Genomic DNA, 19,629 nt, shown 5'->3' with positions numbered 1-19,629 from the left:
TTAAAATGAGGAACAGTGGCTCATTCATCTTGGTTTCTCCAACCATCACACAATATCTGTTCAAATTAATATAGCTATTTTTTTTTAACTTGTTTAAAACCATTGAAGTTTGGTCTTGTTAGAAAATCACCAGCCTCTGGGAGAAAGACTTACAAGGTCAACTTCTGCCAATGACCAGAGATGTCACAAGTCTCAGTTTCTCATTTGGAATCTCAAATGGGTGAATTTAATTAGCTTCTATAATTAGAAGCACAGCTAACTTGGAGAAAACAGTCCTACCTCCACCCTGAGCTATCTGATCTTAAACTTTTCCATTTCTTCCTCTTATTTCTATTCTGTTTCATCCAGACAATAACCACATGAAGAATGTTGAAAATGGAAGTTTCCTTTAATTGGTATTCAACATGTCATTTAGCTCGGAACTTTATTATTTAGAGAGAACATGTAGCTAATATTAACGATGGTCTTGTTCCATTGATATCTAACTACAGATTAAAGACACTTGCCCTTCCCTCATCTGTTGAGGAAGTGCTTCCTGTCACTCATATTCTCCATAACCTCAGATAAATCACTGGTGTAATGACAATAAGCATTCTCATCTTGCCATGACATGATGTTTGGGAAGAAAAATCTAAGACCTTTTACATAAAAGAAGTTTCATAATCTAAAGCTATGAAATGGGAAAAGGCATACTTACCATAGGTACTTTTTACCATGAATTCCCTGAACTTAATGTGATTGAAATCTCAACCTAAAGATTGCAACACTATAGACTTCTTTAAAGTTTGATTTTTCATGCCACTGAACATGAGAAAACCTCAGTGTGGGGCAAAAAGGGTGGTAAGCGGAAGGAGAAGTTAAGGACTGAGCTGCTTTGCAGATCATAGTGTTTGAAAGTGAGAAGCCGATTTGACAAGAAGCAAAAACCACACAATAGAGTACCACGTAATCTTTCTGTTCACTTTGTTTTACAAATTTATTCAAGCTCTTCCTACTATCTTCTGCTGCCTCCTTGCTCTTCTGTATTTCACAGATGTCACTGAGGTAGGTAACGTGGTCCAAGCCTGAGGAATTCAAGGAAAGAAGAGAAGTCTACTGGACTTTTTCCATCCCTGATATGCACAGGAAATGAAGAGATCACCTGGCATGCTTGGAATTGAGAAAATGTCCTGGGTGCTCTTCCTAATCCCACATCTGGGCATCTGGAGTATCAACGGTAAGACACTTACTTAAATAATGTCTTGTTTTATTTCCCAGGGGGTGTTGGAGGGAATAATTTTGCTTGCCGATGTTAGCAGGATGTATTATTTATGTCAAGTGGATAATGGTAGATGAAACCGTAGAGTGAGGTTTGCTCAGTGAGCACATTTTAGAACATAAACTCAGTAACATCATTTTCAAGTCATGGCATGGCTGATTTTCTTAAAAACATGTTCTGATGGGAGGCACTTGGGCAGGTCAGTTGGTTGAGTGTCCGACTCTTAATTTCGGCTCAGGTCATGATCTCACAGTTCATGGGATTGAATCCTGCATTGGGATCTGTGCTGACAGTGTGGAGCCTGCTTGGGATTCTCTCTCTCTCCCTCTCTCTGCCCTTCCTCCACTCACACACCCTCTCTTTCTCTCTCTCTCTCTCTCTCTCTCAAAATAAATAAAACTAAAAAAAAAAAAAAAAACATGTTCTGATAGTAAGGACAGAGAATTGGGCGGATGTTTAAATAAAGTACAAATTTATCACTATTTCTGGCAAAAATGCTCTGGATGCCATCTTGATGGTGACTAAATAGCTGGTCTTTTCCAAACTGAAGCAAGCAGAGTGCTATAGTGTTCCGTTGGGTAGGTGTTTGATAGCTGAGGTTATATCTGACTCTGGTTACTCTTGAATAGTGTCACTAAATAAAGTATTATTTGCTTCAGTGGGGTGTGCACCTGGAGGATACTGAAAGAGAAAATGCTCAGAAATCTAGGATTGGAGCATTCTGTCATTGCTTCTATTAGGCTGAAAGAGGATGGTTCCTACTTGGGTGTCATATGATATAGAAAACAGCTTGGGTTCTGCATAGATGGTGTTCTTCTGCAAAGATTTTATGCAGGCAAAAAAGCAATTTCTTCCTCTGGTGAGTTCCTTTGCTCTCTTACACTGATATATATAGGAGCCCATATATTGGAAAGGCTATAAATAGCTAGCGGGTGTTTCTGATGTTCGCAGGTCTGATTGCAAATATCCTGCCTTGTTATCCCTGCAAATACACATACTCACATTAGTTTGTGTGCTGTGGTTTTAAATCAGAAAATATGGTCACTGAAATCCTATAGAACGTCATCTTAAATTCTGGAACAGTGTGGTTTGGAATTTGTCTTCATGATGCAAGGATGGCTCACAACCAGGTGCAAAGTAAAAATTCCCAGTCACCTAAACATTTTCATGTGTGCAAATATTTGGTATTACATTGATGGGGTGCTTAGATGGCTGGCTGGGTTTTTCACTTTCCATCAGATGCCTAAAATCCCAGTTACAACTGGAGTCAAATATTAAACAGAATTCTGGGGTGCCTGGGTGGCTCAGTCAGTTAAGCATCTGACTTTGGCTCAGGTCATCATCTCACATTTCGTGGGTTCGAGCCCTGCATCGGGCTCTGTGCTGACAGCTCAGAGCCTGGAGCCTGCCTTGGATTCTGTCTCCCTCTCTCTCTGACCTTCCCCTACTCATGCTCTGTTTCTCTCTCTCTCTCTCTCTCTCTCTCTCTCTCTCTCTCTCTCTCAAAAATAAATAAACATTAAAAAACAGAATTCATACCAATTTGAAGAATACATAAACTATCCTGTGTGAAATGGAGTAAAAGAATTTTTAGTGCTATTTCACCCTGGAGGTGGGGTACAACTTTTATTCCTTTCCCAATATGCTTATAAAACCATACATGGGTGTTAGGCCCGAGTTTGTTTACTGGCTCTGCCCATTGCTATGTGACCTTGGTTAAGTTTCTTCTTCTCTCTTATTCTTCATTTCCTCATTTGTAAGATAGAGATAACAATTGTACCTAAATTATGGGCCTATTGTGAAGACTATAAATGCAATAATATGGGTGAAGTGCCTGGTATAAAAAGTACACATAATAAAAGCTGACAAATGTTAACGGTGTTTTTGCTAAGCAAAACCAAGCAAACCTCCCTCCCCAAAATTCAGTTAAATGGGAAATAAGCATTAACATTATCATTTAAAATAGTTGAGCTTTTAAAGCTAAACAAAATGAAAAAATGAAATATGTTGCACAATATGTTTAGTCCCAACTATAGTGGATCAAATTATTTGGAAAATTAAACAGAAAGCCTCAGATAAAGTGCCAGCCAGGTATATTATAAAGCAGTTGATAGATTGCAACATGACTTGCATTACATTTAAGATACAGGTTGAGATAAATGTTTGGTGAAATTTGTTCCTCCAGACAGAGCTGAAGGCTCTGTTCCTTAAAACCACATTCATGTTAACCTATATATCTTGGGGGTTTCCTATGTTACACTTAACTACTGCATTCTTTACACTGGCAGAGTTTCAAAAGGCTTAAAAATAATTTTTATAGATTTCTTTCCATCCACTTAAAAGCAATGTGAGATCTGTGTGCCTCTTCCTAGGAATGACTCTGTGTCTGTAATAAGGTTGGAAAAATGTTATGTTCTCTACAAACTTCTTGTTTAAAATTGTTCCTTAAAATTATGCTTGCTTGCTTTTTGTGTTTCTCAAAAAAGTCAGAGGGAACTCTGCCTCTTGGTATCTGGGTATGACTTCTGTCCTGATGAAAATAATAAAGGTGTCAGCACCTTCCCTTCATGCACAGATGGGCAGATTATACCAAAAAGAACTAGGCTGCAGGTGAAGACGCATCACCATGGAGCAGGTCCAGCTACAAGGCTTTGGACCAAGGATTCTGTCTTCAAGCAGGCAGGAGTAGTGCAATTAATATGTGGGTATTTCTTAGCACTATATATGGTCTGAAATGAAGATAGTAGTAAATCTTTGATTGCTGCTTACTGTGATTAAAAAAAAAAAAAACTTCTAGTCTAGTACCAGTGGACACTTCTAGTTCCCTTGAGAACGCAGTAGTTAGGGCCACTCTCCACTTGGCTCTTGCCTGTGTCCTTTCTCCTTCATTGTGATAGTTCAGTACGGCCCATGGATCCGTACCCCACATCCCACACAGGGTATACCGCTCCACCACAAACTGGCCATGTCCTTGTGTCTGGGCAGAAACAGGGAAGAAGGTGTCCCGTGCCTGTCTATCATTTTTTAAGTTTCTGTTTTGTAACACGGCGTCTTTTTCAGACTTATTTCTATGGCTCTAGCTATCTGTTCCTATTGAAATGTGTACATGGTATGCTAGAGATAGAACTCTGTCTTCTGCCAAGTGCCCGTGCTTTGTTATTATCAAAATGTCTGCCACAAAATATGATTACCTTTTACGTAAATGTCTAGGAATATATTCTGCAGCTAAAGGACTTTGTGGATTAAGGCGTGAAAAGATGAACTCCTGTGCTGATAAGAGCCTTGAGTAGACTTTCCTAACACTGATAATTCTTTAATTAATAGTTCCTTTATCTGTTGCACTATCAAAACTTTCTCTATTGTCATACTGAAGACAAATGCTGGTTATCTTGCTTCACTGGGGCTTTCCTACTTAATTTTCCTTATTTGTAAGTTTTATCTTAAGAGTTCAGAATTGTTGGGGCTCCTGGGTGGATCAGTTGGTTGAGAATCCAACTTCAGCTGAGGTCATGAGCTCGAGGTTCATGAGTTAGAGCCCTGCATAAGCCTTGCTGCTGTGAGTTCAGAGTCCACTTGGGATCCTCTGTCCCCCTCTCTCTCTGTGCCCCCGCCCCCTGCCCACTGCCATTCACACACTCTCTCTCAAAAGTAAATTTAAAAAAAAAGAGTTCAAAATTATTGAACGCAAAATGTTCACAGGCATTCATAATCAGGCCCAAGACTTAAGTCAGTCTTTTCCTATGTTTCTTGGAAAGGCAGTGGCAGAATGGTTAGGATCAGGGACTTTAGAGCCAGACCATCTGGATTACTGTCCCATCTCTGCCATTTCCTGGTCCTGTAACTATAATCTTTCTGGTTCTGTTTCCCCATCTAAGTGATGAGACAATATTGACACTGATCCAATATAGGAATTTTGTGAGTATTAAGTGAATTAATTCTGTAAAACACTTAGAACATATTAATTTTAACCTTTATATCTTGAGGATTTCCCATGACTTACTTGATGCATCACTAAGTGTTGTGTAAATTCAGCTAATAATGTTGTTTTTTTTTTTCCCTTTAGTTCAAAATTTAATTTGCTTGATAATTCCCTTAAAGTAGTATTGGGAGACCATCTCTCATTTGGGCTTGAGAAAAGTTGCCTATAAATTCCATATCATCGTCTAAGATCATCCACAGTTACCAATAAATAACAATAAGAGTTTGGTAGTCATGTGACTTGAGTTACATTGTGTCAGCAAGCTGTTCTGTCATATGTAATTTGCTTCACTTTTGTAATATTCCTCACTCCCTTACTTCCAAATAAGCTCAATATTCTCCACCTATCCTCTCATGGTTATAGGCTCTGATTTACATGCTTATCTCTGTGGAAGAAATTATTGTGTGTGTGTGTTTTTTTGTACACATGCAGGGCTATCATTTTCATATGCTCAGAATCTAAACATGTATAATTTGAGGTTCACTTTGAACAGAGTCCATGAGAATGTTGGAGGGGTCATCTGGGTCAGTCATAGGGAAACCTCAGGTTTAGCTGGTGTAGCTAACTTCTCCTTTTCTCCTTCCTGTTAGCCATATTTATGTTGTGAGATCAACCTGGAACTTACATATGTCACAAACAGCTCATTGTCCAGAAGTGGCTATAAGGCAGGCTGGGGTATTTTGGTTCTAGCTGAGTGGTCATGGCCCTATTTCATTTTCTTCAACCATATTAAAGGAGGATAATTAATGTTGGGGGACAATTGGCAGTTTCTGCTCACATGGATATTGTTAAGTATCTTCTTGGGTTTTGAAAAAGCCAGTGAATCTCATTGTGATCTCTGTGGTAGGGTGCATTAGGAAGGTGAGGAAGTACCTGGCAAAGAAGTCAAGATGGACGTTCCCTGGGTCTTTGGAGTAACACATAACCCACACTTACTCTGAGCTCACAAGTAACTACACTATCACTGAAGGCAATATATAGAAATACTTTTGTTGGTTTCTGATACAATGACAAAGCTCTCTTTGATACTACTGAACATGGCTTCTAAGGTATGCTCTAGGCTTTTTCTGCACTGATTTTCTTCCAGAAGGCACTGTGATCAAGGTGGAGGGCCTAGCATTTCTGAAGGAAAGGGCCCATCTATATAGCAGGCAAAGTCTTCCAGAACTATTCTTTAAATTGTCAGTATGAGTCATTGTTCTTTACAGCCCATTAAACTGGCTAAAAACATTTGCTACTCCATTGAGAAGATTGCAGAATTGGCCAACGAACACTGCACTAGATACTCATTCTTGTCAAATAGGGTGGGCAGGACTCTGCAGAAATGGAACACACATGAATCCTTTGGCTGGAGAGACAGCCCGTGACAAAGAGACATTTATCACTTGGTAGAGACGTAATGGGGAAGTACTGAGAGAAATCTTGGAAAAATATCCAAAGTCAAAGGTAGTTTTACTTCCCACTTTTGGCCAAGGCTGGCTTTGCTGGTTAGTATAATCCAGTAGGAGTACATATCTCACACAAAAGGACATTTTCCTATGGGATACACTGCCTTTTCTGTGTCTATTATATCTGTCTGCCCAATGTATATACCAGTCATTATGCATTACTGCTGATCCTTGAACACAGTTGGGAATAACTGCTCAGAGCAGAGGCGCTTAGGGCAGGCCTTCTGGTTTCTATCTTGTCTCTGCCACCCATAGGCTTTGCTCAACTGCTGTGTCCCTTCCCTAAACAAATAATAATACCTGGTACTTATCGTTGTTTATTAGAAACCAAGCACAGTGCTAAGAACTCTTCCTTTGTGTTCTCATTTCCTTCCACAACTATCCTGGCAGGTAAGGGCTCGTGCTGTGGAGTTAGCCGGGCCTAGACTCAATCCTGGTCCTGGCTCTGCCTCCCACCAGCTGGTTGTCTTGAGAAAGTGGCTTAGCTTCTCTAATACTTGGTTTCTCCAACTTAAATATAAAGATACTAATTTTAAGGATCAAATGAAACGATATATGCATGGTACCTAAAAGTGAATAGCACATAATAAGAATTCAAAAACATTAGTTATATCCCTATCTTCCTCCCATCTGGAGGATGAGTCTGCAGCACTTTGATAACGCAAAGTGCCATGTGCTTGTGCACAAGCAGCAATGAATGTGAAGCAGTGATTCTGGAGGTGGCTTCCACTATCCGGGTGCTGTCTGACCTGATGATCACTAAAGCTCTCCGTGGGTCCTGTCCTCTCAGGGAGAGGGAATGACACAGGTGCTTTGTAAGTTTTGCTAACTTACAAAGCTATGGCAAATACTAAAATGACTATTTTAAGACGAAACAATTTTAGAATTATCCCAGACTGGATAAAACCAAGAGATATATGGCATAAAGTCTCAAATTGCTCAATAAAACTAGATTGAAGAGATAGACTTCAAATTTTCCTTCAAATAGTCATATCACACAATGAGAAATTCTAGGCCTAGAAGAAATTGCCTCAAAGTGTGCTGAATAAATACCACATGAAAGCAAACTTAAAGAATGTTTTCACATACCAGTATAACAAAAATTTTCAAGAGGAAATAGTAGGGGCATCTGGGTGGCTCAATTGGGTAAGCGTCCAACTTCAGCTCAGGTCATGATCTCGCAGTCTGTGAGTTCAAGCCCTGCTTTGGGCTCTGTGCTAATAGCTCAGAGCATGGAGCCTGTTTCAGATTCTGTGTCTCCCTCTCTCGGCCCCTCCCCCACTCATGCTCTGTCTCTCTCTGTCTCTCAAAAATGAATAAATGTTAAAAAATGAAAAAAGAATAAAAATAAAGAGGAAACAATAATGGAGATGATTGTGAAAATTCAATTTTCTCATTTCTTTTGTTTTTTTAAGCAAAGGGAATAAATATGGATTTGTGCTATGCATACTCTTGTTGTGAAGTTAATTCCTTAATTCTTTCCAATTCCCTTTTTGCTATAGAAACTTTATATTATATGAGTTTCTTCCTCTCTCTCTCTCTCTCTCTCTCTGTATGTGTGCATGTTTGCATGTGTGTGTTTGGACAGGGAAGAGATGCCTATCCCCATCTGAAGACCAGTATCACACAATAATCACAGAGAAGAAGAAAAATCTGAACTACTATTTCATACTACTTCTATGTCTTTGATCTCTATTACATTGTTGTTTGTCAGGTAGATATATGTGAGTGAGTAGCTTTCATCTTGTGGTAGGGACTGAGGCTCGGTCAGTTTTCATTGTACCCCTGAGATCATGTCACAAGGTTTTGCTTAGATTACCGATGTTCTCTTTACAATAGGAGCTCTGTTTTAACATTGCACGCATACAATAAATTTCCCAGGTATTCCTAGAACTTCTGGGGATACCTGACATATGTAGTGGGTGTGTTTACCAGAGAGTTAAAGTAATAAGTATAATCAACACTACGTGATACAACATTAAAATAGTGGCATCTGTATGAGGTGGAACTTCATCTCATGTCACCACATTTGTGATTTTCCGAGGCTATGCCAGCCAGCTAGCTTATGATGAGAACTATGCCATGTGGGCTTTCTGGTGCTGTTCATGGGATTTCTTAAGGTGTCCAGGTGGATGTCCTTCAGAATTATTTGATGTGTGATCACATGGCTGCTGTTGCTGTGCATGAATTGGCCTTGACTTTGTTCATTCCGCTGCCTCAGGGGGCCCCTAAGCCCATACCAATTTATAAGGGAAGAAGCACTTGTTTCCCTTCCCTGTGGTCATCAGACCTCCCCTGCCATCCATCACACAGGCCCTCAAAAGTAAGGCAAATTGTACCACCATGACCCTCTGAAGGCTTGTTTTCATCTTAAATCTGAAGACTTTTCTCCTTTTGTAGCTCCCACCCCCGCCCTGTGTCCGAAGTTTTTGTTTTTTCGTGTTTGTCTATCACAATATCTTCTGACAGAAACTAAAATCCTGCTTCGTGACACAGAAAATTATTGACGTATTATACCTTTCATAACCATTGTAGTTTTCAAAAATTATTTGCACTTTTATGCTTAACTCTGTCTTATCTCAAATTAAGGCAGCCTGCATTTGTTATAGTCATTCATTTCTTTCAGTACATGTAACCATTTTGAACTTCCCATATGTAAGAATTTTTCCATGGAGAAAGAGTGAATCTTAGTTGGGATTTTCCTCAGGTGATACTTATAATCAAGGTACGTGGTCTTTAAAAATAAGAAATAATTACTTCACATAAAATTCATAATCACAAAACTCTTTTTTTTTTTTTAAGAGCTAACAGATTTATCTACCCTCCCTGGCTCCTGATGATATTCATACCTGCAAATACACTTGCTCAGCTGGAAGGTACTGGCCCGTGTAGTTGTTTGTGGCTGGCACGCCTTTCTGATTGGCTGGATCCAGGTATCTAAATGACCACAGAGTATCACTTGCTAAGTACTTTGAATATCACCCCTGAGTGGACATAAATCAGGCCTTCCCACACTGTATACTTGTAAGGTCTAATTTTTCTTTAGTGGTTATAACTTAACCACTTTAGGGTATATTGAGATGCATATATTCTTCACCTCAGTGCCTTGTAGGCCACCTTTGTAACAACTCAGAGGTGTCTGCTCTGCACCCTTAGTGCATAGAAAGCATTAGTCAGAGTTGTGAACAGGAAATTTTTCTCTTCCTGAGCTCTCTTTGTTCAGTCTCGGGCTACATCATGCCTTCTTCCTTTCATACGTTTTCTAAGGCCACCTCCTCCTGCAGAGACAGGTAGTAGCTCATCAAGAAAGCTGTGGCCCTGATAGGAAGACAGATGCACACACACATTTAATTATAAAAGAATGCTGCCTGTCACACAGAACAGCCTGAGACGTTCGTGGAGTAGGGGGATGTCAAGTGGGCTTGGGTGGCTGGAGGATGGGGGTGCAGTGAGTTCGCATAAGGAAGCAGGGGCCAAATTTCATTTGATGAAGTCTGGACATTTCTTACAGGCGTTGAAGAGTCTCTGGAGGGTTTTAGACACAAATCTTACAACTGGATTTTACTTTCAAGAATACAAACTGTGGGGCACCTGGGTGGTTCAGTCGGTTAAGCGACCGATTCTTGGTTTCATGATCACAGTTTGTGGGTTTGAACCCAGCATCAGGCTCTGTGCTCACACTGCAGACCTGCTTGGACTTCTCTCTCACTCCCTCTCTCTGCTCTCCCCCACCCATCTTAAGTAAATAAATAAACTTAAAAAAAAAAAAAAAGAATGCAAACTATGACAATGATGTGGAAAATAAATGGGGTGGGGGAGGGGAACAAGGCCAAGTTTGGACTGTAGGAGACTAGTTGGTGGGCTATGACAATAAATCCACATGAAACAAAATAAAACCCAAATTAAGACAGTGTCATGGAAACAAATTTGAAAGATATTTCGGATGCTGAATCAACTTAACCTTATGACTGATGGAATGGGGCAGGAAGGAGGAAAGAACCAAGAGGGCTCCCAGGTTCAGACCATGTCATAGGTAGGTGAAGGTATCATACTGTGATAATAGAAGGTGGGCTAGCTTTGCCCCAGGGTGAGTTTGAGGCCGGAGGGGATTCAACCTCCTCCTTGAAGCCTTTCATGACTGACCCAGCCAGAAGTCTCCCTCCTTGGAAATTTGAAAGCTCTGAGGGATTGTATCTTGTGTAGGATAACCAAAAAAAAAAAAAAAAAAAAATCTGAAGGGAAAATTGAAGAGCAACGGAAGTCTCTTTTTGCATTACTTTTGCACTAGAAACTGTCACGTTACTAAGTAGTCGTAGACAGGGGTTTGCCCACACCCCTGGGTGTGGGCAGTAAGGGGACATTATCCATACAGAATTTAAAAACAAATAAAGGTACTTTTAATTATCACCATATACCAGCAATTGTGAACAATATGAGTGATAAAATATTCTTCCCCCTTATAATATCTTTGGTCTAAATTCTGAATAATTACTCTAAATAATATGTATGTAAATTTCAAATTAGCACATTTTTAGGACTTCCCTTTTGATAAACATTGCATTCTACATGAAAGCTAACTCAGAGAACTTCCTCATGGTGGAGTTGGCTCCGGACACATACAAATTCGTGTGTTCATTTCATGAGTAAATTTATAACATTCAGAATTGCTGGAGCTTGCTCTAGGCAGCTTGTGTCTCTGATCCCTGTGACACTACATATTCCTTCATTTCCAGAGTAGATTTTAAATAAACAACAATACCACTGTGATTATGAAACCAAAGAAACAGAATGTGAGCCATTTCATTGCTTTCATCCTATCCAAGCACTTTGAATATTTATTTATTTAAAATCTAGAACAGTGAGGGGAGCCTGGATGGCTCAGTCGGTTGAATGTCTCACTCTTGAGTTTGGCTCAGGTCATGATCCCAGTTTGGGATCTGATTTTGGCTCAGGTCATGGGATTGAGCCCCGGGTTGGGCTTCTCTTTTTCCTTCTTTCTCTTCCCCTGCCCCACTCATGTTCTCTTTCTTTCTTAAAATTAATTAATTAATTAAATCTAAAACAATGAGTTCCAACTGTGCAGTGTAATTTGTTTCCAGGTATGAACTTTAGTTTCAAAGTTTAAGACTTCATGTTTTATTGATTATTATCTATACAACTTCAATGTATTCTTGTCCTCCAAGTGTTGTTGTACTTATTTTAAAAAAGTTTTTTTAAGTGTTTATTTTTGAGACACATAGAGAAACAGAGCACCAGTGGGGAAAAGGCAAAGAGGGAGACACAGAATCCAAAGCAGGCTCCAGGCTCCAGGCTCCAGGCTCCAAGCTGTCAGCACAGAGCCTGACATGGGGCTCAAACCTGTGAACCAGGAGACCATGACCTGAACCAAAGTTGGTTTCTTAACTGACTGAGCCCCCCAGACGCCCCCTTCAAGTGTTGTTTTAAACTTAAAGAATGAATCAAAATAAAACTTCACATTCAGGGTACAATTGAGTAATTGGTTAAATTGTATCTTTTGTAGAATTTTAGTTTTAATAAAATTCATTTGTTAGTCACTGGAAAATTACTTATATAAACTATATCAGACTGTATCAAAGTTCACACTGTTTATTAAATAAATTTAATTATTTTAAATTTAATTTATTTAAATAAAATTATTAAATAAATAGCTGTGCATTTTTTCTTTTTTTGTATTCTAATATTTTAAAAGTATTTTTTAATTTGCATGATTTTATATATGAAGTTGAATGAATATTTTATTTTTTGGCCATTTTATGGTTTGTTTCATTTCATGATTTCTGAAAACATTTTTCTATATAGAGGAAGAGGTTGTTAAAAATAATGCACTCTCAGGGGCACCTGGGTGGCTCAGTCAGCTAAGTGTCCGACTTTGGCTCAGGTCATGATCTCACAGTTTGTGAGTTCGAGCCCCTCATTGGACACTGTGCTGGCAGCTCAGAACCTGGAGCCTGCTCAGATTCTGTGTCTCCCTCCCCCCTTGCCCCTCGCCTGCTCATGCTCTCTCTCTCTCTCTCTCTCTCTCTCTCTCTCCTTCAAAAATAAATTAAAACATTAAAAAAAATTTTTAAATGATGCACTCTGGGCATCAAATATGCTAGGTATACCCTAGTCATGGAATATGCATGCTGTGCTAAACAGTCATGGTTTTCATAAGGATTTTTTAAATGTAAGTCTTCCTAAACCTACAGTTACTTAAAAAGGGATACTTTATCACAGGAAACACTGAGGATGGTAGAAATTTCATTCTTTAACTGCCTATGTTTATTTGAATTATTTTTAGCGTTGAAAATTCCCTATGCATTAGTATGAATGTTTGAGAATAACAGCAGGAACAATTAATGTTAGCTGATACATCCCAAACAAAAACAACTGCAATCTTCACCTCTCTTTAGAAAATAATTGTTTCACAAGACAAGCCCCTTGGGTACAGCTTTTGATTTCCTGAATGCCGTGAAATAGCTATTCATAATTCAGGACAAGCAGCAAAGTGTCCACGTGCCTGTCCGATGGAGACTTGCAATGGTGCCATTTAGCTCTGTGCAGTATTGCTGTGCTACAAACATCCGCTTGAGTCTCAGGGAGATGGGAAGTGTTAATACTTTCTTTGTACAAAAAGTGAATATTCTTGATGACTTTTAGTGCCTGTTGGCAAGTCTTCATTTGTCTATTCATTCCTCCATTCAAGAAAAATCCCTGTGCCAGTCAATGTGACAGTCAGTGATCCTTGTCCTGCTGATAAGAGTATGCAGGAACCACTGTGATGTTTCTGTAATCCCAGTGGGAGAGTCAGTGACGTGGTTGGGACCATCAGCTGGCTCTCCTTGCCTACCCTGCTCTGTGCACTCCCCCCAACCACATAACCACATAGGTTGGGACTAGAAGGGATATTCACTTGTGCTACTAGCATTGGGTGAGAGCTGATGGCTAAATGGAAAGATAACGTACTGTAGTAAAAAGAGAGACTTAGAGCTGGTTTTATCACATCGGTCACACACTGAGGGAGATGAAGTTGCGTATGTGTTTGTGTAGGAGAGGATGGTGGGTAAGAATTTTCCTATTTTCATCCTGTTTTACAGAGATTGAGGACCAGAAAGACTGGGTGGCTATCTCACCATCACACAATGTGTTAGTATTTGAACAACCATGTTTGAATAAATATTCCAATTTTTAGCTATTTACATGACTTTTATAAATATCCCAAAAGAATCAGGCTCTGTATTTTCTCATGGTGAATAAGCAAACTTTTAGTGTGTTCTTCCTAACGCTATTGCATTTATTCTGAGACAACCAGTGGTTTCCATGTCACTATTTGAGAAAAGCACGATCGAAGTGAGTTTCGATTCCTTGAATTTGCCATGAGATTCCTGGCTTCTCTGCCTTTGCCCTTCCGTGTGCTCAGTCTTAAAATACCTCCCTGTCCCATTCACTGCTGATTATCAAAGGGCTATTCATTCACTAAGGTTCAGCTCAAAGTATGTAACCTTTCCATCAAGCCTTATCCCAATAGTCCCAGCTGAAGTTAAGCTTCTGTACACACAAGCGAAGTTACACCTCTTTATAGTGTTATTTCATTCTCTCGTTTGTCAAACATCTTTATTTCCCATTAGAAGGCAAGCCCCTTGAAGGAAGACACCTTGCCTTATTTATTTCTCTCCCCCCTAACAACTAACGTACAAGGACACACAAGCTCTCTCTGAGCCCTTCTTTCAACTCAGATCAATTTGAAGATTAAAAAAATGGAAGATAGTAAATTTATTCTGGGAAAGTGGCATTGTTAGTTAACCTTGTCTCATCAATTAAATGCTAAGCTTCTTGAGGGCAGGAGGGTCTTTGTCTAAAACTACCTTATTGTTTTCCACAATGTTGGCACCAAGTCCTAGGCTCCATACGCTATGACTGATTTATCCAAGTGCATGAAAAGGGAAGTGAGGAGGTTGAGATAATCTATTAACTTTAGCGGGGATGGAGTTCTGGAAATGTGAGTTTCACTTGGCTTTTCAGATTCTGGCCTCTTTGCTTTTTTGTCGTAAGTCTAACCACATCCAGGTGTTATATTGTTAGGCACTTCCTTTTGGTAGATTATCTTACCCTTTCTCTTCAAGTTTTTGAAAACTTCATGCTCATAACTTGGCTTTTAGTTTGCTTTCATTTTTATTTTGAATTTTTGGAAGCAACTGAATTAGTAAGTCTTAAAGTGAACTTGTTTGAGGTGTCAATACATTTATAAATATATAATAAATACTACAAGTTTCTAAATGTTCTTTGCAGGGCCCTTCTCTCAATCTGGTTCCTGGAAACTCAACCAAGTCTCTGAACAGAGGTTGACAAGATGTGAGCAGAAATTACAGTGAGAGGTTTTTTTGGAGGTTAGGAAATAACTAAAAATGAGAATATTTATGCTGGCAAAGGTGTCGAAATAAAGTGGAGCAGTAAGATAAGTAAAGCAGCATGTGCAATGCAGGGCCAAAAGCTGTCTCCCACTTCAACATTGGAGTAGCCCTTAGCCTGCTTTGTCTTTAAAAGAGAATTTAGGTTGGGGCCCCTGGGTGGCTCAGTCAGTGAAGCATTAGACTTCGGCTCAGGTCACAACCTCACAGTTTGTGAGTTCAAGCCCCGCGTTGGGCTCTGTGCTGACAGTTCGGAGCCTGGAGCCTGCTTCAGATTCTGTGTCTCATTCTCTCTCTGCCCCTCCCCCACTTGTGCTCTGTCTCTCTCTGTCTCTCAAAAATAAATAAATGTAAAAAAAATTTTTTTTAAGAGAGTTTAGGCTATCATCTTGGTTATGCTTATGTCATTTTAACTTGTGAGACAGTACATCTATTCAGAATGGTGCTTGAAGATGAGTGAAATAAATTAGGCAGATGTATGTATTGCTGAGAGAATAGTTCAAAACAGGGAAGGACACTCAAGATAAAAACTATCAGGATGTAGGAAAAGGAACTTAAAGAGAAAACACTCTCAAGACCTTAGCTCTAATGGAAAAATAGAACGGTATGGACCTCTACAGAGTTCTTAACTAAAAGGAGTCTGGCCTATTTTAGTTATTTTGATTTGCCAACACAGAGAGTCAGTTCAGTAGTGGAATATTCTATGATTTATATACACTCATCATGTAACTGATGCTAAAAATATTAAGTGGTTGTCGTAAACTGGTGCCATTTCTCTTGCTCACGTGCATGAGTCTTCAGAGGGACAATATAATCCAACAATTATCAGAGAATGAATATATATGTTCTAAGTAACTGACATTTGTCCCTTTGGAGGCCAAAACATTTTTTGAAGTGACTATTTCTGATGAAATTCTTTTTAATAAAATGGGTTGAATTCTTTGCTTCAAAAAAATGGATATATTAAACCTAATTGAAAGTTTTGCTGTGGATTCAATCTTCTCATTATGAGCATAGTTATTACTCTGTTATATAACACAATCATTCCCTCTGGCTAATTAGGAAATGATCATGAAGTTATGAGGATTATGTATCAAGTGAGAGGCGTTTGGGATCTTGCCATATTTATTTCGCTTGTTTAGAGAACATTTCTTCATCATGTATCTTGGCTCTAAGTTGCATCCTAGATATAGAGGTTACAAGGTAAATGCTTTCATGACAGGTTAAAGGTAGTAGAACTTGCTCAATAATGTTGATAATTTAAGAAATTATTTTTCTTGGGGCACCTGGGTATCTCAGTGGGTTAAACGTTCAACTCTTGTTTTTAGCTCAGGTCATGACTCATGGTTTGGGAATTCAAGCCCTCTATTCAAGTCCTGCTTGGGATTCTCTGTCTCCTTCTCTCCCTCTGCCCCTCCCCTCTCACTCTCTATCTCTCTCAAAAAATAAACTTTAAAAAATAATAAAAATAAATTATTTCTCTTGGCTTTAGATTTTATGTACAATTGACAATTACTAACAGAAGGTTTGTAGAAGATAACAGAAAGCCTGTTTCCAAGAAAAAACTCTCCCACCAAAACAAAGGGAGGCAATTTCCTGCAGACCAAAAGAGGTACATTGTGTTCCTCCTCCCACTTTGGAAGACAAAACATTCAGGTTATGTCAGAACATCCTATCTTTCAACAATTATCTTGAGCTGCATGTGTCCTACAAAGAAAAAGGCATGGAAAAAATTACAAGGCAGTACTAAAGCCTTTGAGAAACAAGTAAAGAAAATTTCGAATGCCAGGTACTATAGGGAAATAGTTGTTAACAAAAGTTCCTCTCTCCCACTTATTAGAATATATCAGAGCTAGTAATAGAAAACGTGATTACTCCTCAAGACACAATAACAGAGTAATGGTTAATGAATTATAGAATAATGGACTCTAGTATGAGTTTGAGTCGTGATTCCCCTAATTATTAGCATATAACACTAGGCAAATTTCACCACATCAATTTCCTTATCTTTAAAATAGTTTTCATAATAATATATATTTTATTGTGAAGATGAAATGAGTTAAGATATTTGATGTGTTTTGAACAGCCCTTGGAATATAATAAAATAATTGAACAGAAATTGTTATTATTTGCTACTATTGAAGTAGCTACCAGATAATAAAATAAAATATTTTATAATAATAGCCAACTTGACAATAAATTATATTTAATAAAATACAAAAATAAAAAAGAATATGGTAAGTACAAAATATAATAATAAAAATATCAGTAATAGTTAAAAAAATTTTTTAATGTTTATTTATTTTTGAGAGAGAGAGACAGATTGCGAGCAGGGGAAGGGCAGAGAGGGAGGGAGACACAGAATCCGAAGCAGGCTCCAGGCTGTGAGCTGTCAGCATAGAACCTGACGCGGGGCTCGAACTCACGGATCGTGAGATCATGACCTGAGCCAAAGTCAGACACTTAACCAACTGAGCCACCCAGGCACCCCTAAAAATATCAGTGATAGTTAAGAAATTGAGGAAGTTATTGAACAATTGAGGAAAATTTTTTTCGACAAATACTTATTATGTGTCTACCATGTACCAGACACTTTGTTACGAGGGGTTAATATACTGAGAATGTTATCTGGGAAAATTGTAAGATCGTATTTGAGAAATCTTTGGCAGAAACTGTTGAGTCGCAAATATCTGGTCCTTCCGGAGCATATTTGATTTTAATTTTGTTTTCATCTTTCAGGGCAAAGATCATGTAATGAACAACTGTATGTAAAGAGATATTCCACATACACTGTGTCAGCAGGGCATCCATTTAATCTGGAGTGCCCTGTGAAATACTGTACTAAGAGGCCTATTGTGACCTGGTGCAAGCTCAAAGGAAAAAACTGTTTACCTCTCGCATATAAACTTCTGGGATACACAACTTGGAAAGAAGGGGAGAATATTTCAGTTTTTAGTCTTCATTTTAATCACCCGTTGGCTAGTGATTCTGGTTCATACCGCTGTTCTGCGAATTTTACATCTGGAGTTATTGAAAGCCATTCAGTAACCATTAATGTGACAGGTGAGTTCTGCACTCCAGGGATATCTGATATTTTTTCAACATGTTTCAAGGAAAAGGAGGACCCAGATTCTCAAGTGATTATGTTAGACACTGAACTCATGTAAATGAGAAGGTTGCCACACTCCTCAGATGGTGATCTGTGTGAGTACGTGTGTATGTAATTTTGAGGTGAGTGAGATAAAAAAGAATAGAGAAAAAAATACAATAAAAGTTCTTGTTCTTGCCTTTAGGGGGTATAGCATTTATCTGATAAATCCAAAAGTAGATCACTGAAATATGGAAAAAATTACAAAGTGAATACCAATAGTAGTATATAGCTGTCTATTCTTTGTCCTCTTTTCCTTCTATTTTTTCTTCCACTTACCAGTCCTTGGCTTTTGTTGATAACAAATCCTTGAAGTTACATTTGTGGTGCTCAGACAATTATAAGCTTGTTAATAATTCACAGTTTGCACAGAGAGCAAACAGCACACAAATAAACCTGACTCCCTGATGTGCTTTGAGGACGTTCATAGTTTTAGCTGCCTCCCCAGTCCCTTCCAGAGGTCCTCAAGTAGGCTCAAATATCAGGAGAACAGGTTGAAGTTAAAAACCTAGAATAAAAAATGGAAAGCAAAGAGAGAAGTAGAGGAAAAATTTTTTTAAAAAGTTTGATTTACGAAAATCTCACATCACACTCAATGGTAAAAGATTGAAAGCTTTTCCTCTAAGAACAGGAAGAAGACAAGAATGTCTGCTTTTGTCACTTCTATTCAACACTGAACTGGAAGTTCCAGCCAGAGCACTTAGACAAGAAAAAAGAAATAAAAGGCATCCAAATTGAACAAGAAGAAGTGAAACTATCTCTATTCACAGATGATATGATTATATATATAGAAAATCATTAAAAATCCACAAAAGCTACTAGAGTGAATAGATGAATTCAACAAGGTTGTATGATCAACTAAAAAAGTCAGTGGTATTTCTATACGTTACCAATGAACAATCTGAGAAGGAAATTAAAAACAAAAACAATTCTATTTATAATAGCATCAAAAAGAATAAAATACAAATTAATCTAACCTGGGAGACTCAACACTTGTACACTGAACAAAATATGGCTAAAAGACTTAAAATTGTTAATGTGGCAATATTTCCCAAAGTGATCTATGGATTCAATACAATTCCCATCAAAATCTCAACAAATGTTTTTTTCTTTTTCTGCATAGATGAAAAAGCTGATCCTAAAATTCACATAAAGTTGCAACAAATACAAAATAGCTGAAAAAAATCTTGAAAAAGAAGAGCAAAGTTAGAGGACTCACACTCCTTTATTTTAAAATGTACTACAAAACTACAATAATCAAAACAGTGTGGTGCTGACATAGTATAGATATAAAGATCAATAGAATAGAATTGAGAGTCCATAATAAATCCACACATCTTTGGTCAATTGACTTTTTTTGTTTTTGATAATTTATCATCAAGTTAGCT

General features: G+C 38.4%; 1 protein-coding gene across 1 annotated transcript in view; it reads left to right on the top strand.

The window, feature by feature from the left end:
• Positions 1-791: 791 nt before the first annotated feature.
• The window catches only part of BTLA (B and T lymphocyte associated), a 33,056-nt gene continuing 14,218 nt past the window's right edge, over positions 792-19,629 (top strand). The window contains exons 1-2 of the mRNA XM_049628171.1: positions 792-1,216; positions 17,833-18,156. Coding sequence (XP_049484128.1) covers positions 1,129-1,216; positions 17,833-18,156 — 412 coding nt within the window. The 5' untranslated portion in view covers positions 792-1,128. The remainder of the gene's footprint in view (positions 1,217-17,832; positions 18,157-19,629) is intronic.

This window comes from Panthera uncia, chromosome C2 (genome assembly GCF_023721935.1).
Source record: "Panthera uncia isolate 11264 chromosome C2, Puncia_PCG_1.0, whole genome shotgun sequence".
Classification (NCBI taxonomy): Eukaryota; Metazoa; Chordata; class Mammalia; order Carnivora; family Felidae; genus Panthera; species Panthera uncia.
Note: the sequence above shows the minus strand (reverse complement) of the source record. Positions and strands in the feature narration are given on the sequence as shown.